Source organism: Oncorhynchus tshawytscha, linkage group LG33 (assembly GCF_018296145.1).
Source record: "Oncorhynchus tshawytscha isolate Ot180627B linkage group LG33, Otsh_v2.0, whole genome shotgun sequence".
NCBI lineage: Eukaryota > Metazoa > Chordata > Actinopteri > Salmoniformes > Salmonidae > Oncorhynchus > Oncorhynchus tshawytscha.
Genome location: NC_056461.1, coordinates 37470108 through 37474743, shown reverse-complemented (window position 1 = coordinate 37474743; position 4636 = coordinate 37470108). Strand labels below are relative to the sequence as shown.

Genomic DNA, 4636 nt, shown 5'->3' with positions numbered 1-4636 from the left:
CCAAAATTGCAACAAGCGAAAATAGAATTTAATCAGAACCCACTGCCAGATTTCTGGATTTGGCTGCGCTCAGAGTATCCTGCCTTGGCACATCGCACTGTTAAGACACTGACGCCCTTTGCAACCAGGTACCTATGTGAGAGTAGATTCTCAGCCCTCACTAGCATGAAAACTAAACTAAATACAGGCAGAGTGTGGAAAATGATTTAAGACTGAGTCTCTCCAATACAACCCAACATTGCAGAGTTATGTGCATCCTTTCTCATTAACCTGTGGTGAGTTTTTCACAATTTTAGATGAACACATAAGGTTTTATGTAAGATGGTTAAATAAAGAGAAAAATTATTGATTACTATTATATTATTATTTGTGCCCTGGTCCTAAAAGTGCTCTTTGTCACTTCCCACGAGCCTCTTTGTGACAAAAACTCACTCATTCTTATGTTTAATAAATGTATAGTAGAGTTTGCGTGTTTCAGGCTTATAATGATGGCAAAAAACAACATTTGAGAGTGCGCTGACCCTGGTGCTGGAGAGGGTACGCAGCTGGAGGTTGAATGTTTGAAGGGGCACGGGACTAGTGGTTGGAGTGTTGGACTAGTAACTGGAATGTTGCAAGTTCAAATCCCCTAGCTGACAAGGTACAAATCTCTCATTCTGCCCCTGAATAGGCAGTTAACCCACTGTTCCTAGGCTGTCATTGAAAATAAGAATAAGAACATACTCTAATCCTTAATAACATGCAGAAAACATCCATCTCACAGTCTGTACATTCTGGAACTTTTGTATGCTATTCTCCCTCTCTGTGTGCATTCTCCATCTTCTGTAATGTTGGTCAACATATTTACAGGCAGTCCACTGCGACTGGCTTTTTCTAAGCGGAATTCTCCAAGAGACTGTGGTATAAGTCTCCACATTGGCTGGATATTAAAGGAGGTCAGTGCAGTGCTGCTCTGTAATATACAATGGCATGCTAGCTCACTCTAACAGCATAGTCGCCATGGCAGGAACATGCTACGCTGATATGTACAAGGTCAGAAATGCCTTTCGGCATTTTACTGTACATATCCCCATATCCCCATATCCACATATCCCCATATCCCCATATCCCCATATCCACATATCCCCATATCCACATATCCCCATATCCCCATATCCCCATATCCACATATCCCCATATCCCCATATCCCCATATCCCCATATCCACATATCCACATATCCCCATATCCACATATCCCCATATCCCCATATCCACATATCCACATATCCCCATATCCACATATCCACATATCCACATATCCACATATCCACATATCCCCATATCCACATATCCACATATCCACATATCCCCATATCCCCATATCCCCATATCCCCATATCCACATATCCCCATATCCCCATATCCCCATATCCCCATATCCACATATCCACATATCCCCATATTTATCCACATATCCCCATATCCCCATATCCCCATATCCCCATATCCCCAATCCCCATATCCATATCCCCATATCCCCATATCCCCATATCCCCATATCCACATATCCCCATATCCCATATCCCCATATCCCCATATCCCCATATCCCCATATCCACATATCCCCATATCCCCATATCCCCATATCCACATATCCCCATCCCCATCCCCATATCCCCATATCCCCATATCCCCATATCCCCATATCCACATATCCCCATATCCACATATCCCCATATCCCCATATCCCCCCATATCCCCACACATATCCCCATATCCCCATATCCCCATATCCCCATATCCCCATATCCCCATATCCCCATATCCCCATATCCCCATATCCCCATATCCCCATATCCCCATATCCCCAACCTTCTGTACACTGGGTTGTTCCTGTATATGTTGTGCTGTGCTGTTGTCCACAATTTGTTTTAGAGTTTATTGCCCATTGATACCTGCAGCACTCTCAGGCCAATAACAATACCGTGACAGTGCTGTGTTTGAAAAGTGGCCATTTGCCCCACAAATGTCACCTCCCCAGAGAAGGACATCACAAAGAGAGCCCTCCCAGTGCCCTATGTCCAGGGTGAAGGACATTGCAGAAGTCAGCTCCCACTTAACACACACACGCACGCACACAAACACACACATGCACACACAGGCATACACACACAATGCACTCCCAAAATAAACTCACATATTCCCACAAACATCGCTACACTGGGGGAAGAACACAATCACAAACAGCCACGCACACAAAGAAATCCATATTTGCGAGTGGATTCCTCTGTGGTGATTTGATAAGGCTGGTGAGTGGATAAGGAGTGGGACGTCTGTAGAATAGTAAGTAGGTGCTCTAGCTCAGAGCCTCCTCAGGCTTTGATGTCAGCTTTAAACTCGGCTTTATGTCGACAACAGTTGCCAAGCAAAGGATACACTCAACAATCACTAGCATTACCTCTCAGGTGACAGAGAATCTAATCAATTTAACACAGTAGCATTCCTTTAAGTCCAATCCTTAAGAGTTCTCTAAAATACTGTATTTTGGTACATTATGGTCAACAAAAAAGAGCACCACAAGCTGAGTTAGGGAGGCTGGCAAATAGAGAGATTGTTAAGCAGGCGCATTCATAACCACTCACTCAGTAACTATCTCACACACTTGCAAAAAAGCTGACTTTCTCTTTTAACACAGCCCAGCTCTTAAAGAGACTCAAAACTGTACAAATATTGCAGAGACTAGTTACAATATTTTACATAAATGTAGGTGAATAATTCAAGCAATGATGGCTGTATTCCATAAAACCCCCTGGAAAGAACCTTCAAAGAGTTACATCATAATAACATAGCCTCATTTGGGCCCAGAGGGTATTTAGCTCCATGACTCTCACATGCTCAGAGTCAGCCTGCTGAGCACAAACTGAAATCATCTCTGTCAGGCTACTGTTATGTGGGCCAGACATGGTAGTCATGTACAAGTCGGGGCTCTCATAGTATTATGAACATGGTGCTTTCATGGCTCCAGAAGGGAAAATGGCTATTCACTTCAGATAATGGAATACCCTGAAATTTCTGTCTGTGAGATTATTGCAAAGTTATACAGTAGTTGAATCATCATTATCACCATAATCACCATAACCATTGTAATTATTATTATCATCCTCATGATTTATTATCATAAACTTCTTCAGTTCCCTCCATTATTACCTTCCTCATTGTGATTGATCGTTAGAGAAAGGAACTTTGAAAGAGGGAGATAGAAAAGGTCATCTTGTAGCCTGTAGATATAACTCTGATCCCAAAAGGGCTTGCTTGACTTGTCTCTTTCAACAGACGATTTAGCTTTTTTGAAATTGATTTGCTGACTGCAGTTCAACAGACAGCCCTGCTACCAAATAGAAATAGACCCCCCCCGCTGTTGTCCAATAAAACATCATTTTGATGTCCCGCCTCCAGCTGTGAGGTGTGTGATTTGCAGGTGGGCAGATGGTGGAGGCCAGGCATAGTCACACTTTCACAACGGTGATTGCCATTAATTAGAAGAGTGGACTCGAGAGTAGTAATTATGATGACATGAAGTGATTATTGTTACACACCTCTCTCTCACACATACACACAGACACAATCACACATTCGCACATCAAAATACAACAATTAGAAATTAAAGTGTGTGCGCGAGTGGAGGTGATTTCTAGAAACTAGGACAGGTGATGGGAAGGCAGTAGATGAATGACAGAGAGATTATACAGGCTGTGCCTTTGGTAGTGAGTGTGCTAGAGGAGAAGGGGTAAAGGTGATTGACAGGGAGGAAAGGTGGTGGTGCTGACTTGGGCCCTAGTCCATCTTCCTCTCTGGTGGCAGGTGAGAGGAATTCCTCCTAGACCCAGACCTGATGGGCTGTTGACCCCTGACACTTCATCATGGTGCAGCCCAGTGCACTTCTGGGGAAAGGGGACCATTCCTCCAGCCAGCCCAAGTGCATGATGGGCGATTAAGTCCCTATTTAGTTCTCAGTGTCACTGCTGCCCCTCCCCCACCATCGGTCCCCTGTGCTACGAGGCATCAGCCTTGGGGGATTTTTTTTCTTTCCTGCAGTTCTTGATGGAGAAAGTTCTTTCATGACGTTCTTCTGACGTCTTCACTGTATTCTGGGCAGGGCCTTCTTTCTCTTTCTCTTTCTCTTTCTCTTTCTCTTTCTCTTTCTCTTTCTCTTTCTCTTTCTCTTTCTCTTTCTCTTTCTCTTTCTCTTTCTCTTTCTGTTCGTTGACTAGCTCGTGTAGCGATGGCTCCTTATACATGGCAACTGTGGAGCAGATAAGGGAAACAGTTGAAGTGTCCCAATGGTGAACATAAGCATCTATAAGCATCTATAATAACTTTACATGTTACTGATATATCCCTGTTTAGTAAAAAAAATCAGCACAGCATGGACAGGAGGGCACGTGACCAACCTTCTATAACTTTAGGCAGGAAGTGTGCAGCACCTTTGGTCTTCTTCACCCGGTTGCCCTTCATGACTTGTCCGTCGCGGTTGATACCGATATACCAGGAGCGGCCCGACTGGCTCTGTCTGTAGAGCATGGAGGAGTACGTCACGTAGTAGTTCTCAAACACACTCTCCTTGAACTTACACTCGGGGGTGAAGTGTTCCTAAAG

General features: G+C 43.9%; 1 protein-coding gene across 1 annotated transcript in view; it reads right to left on the bottom strand.

Moving 5' to 3' along the window:
• Nucleotides 1–3399: 3399 nt before the first annotated feature.
• Nucleotides 3400–4636, bottom strand: part of LOC112231403 (fibroblast growth factor 11-like) — an 81490-nt gene continuing 80253 nt past the window's right edge. Inside the window, exons 4-5 of the mRNA XM_042311363.1 lie at nucleotides 4432–4630; nucleotides 3400–4283 (exon numbers count right to left, since the gene is read on the bottom strand). Of these exons, the coding sequence (XP_042167297.1) occupies nucleotides 4033–4283; nucleotides 4432–4630 (450 nt within the window). The 3' untranslated portion in view covers nucleotides 3400–4032. The remainder of the gene's footprint in view (nucleotides 4284–4431; nucleotides 4631–4636) is intronic.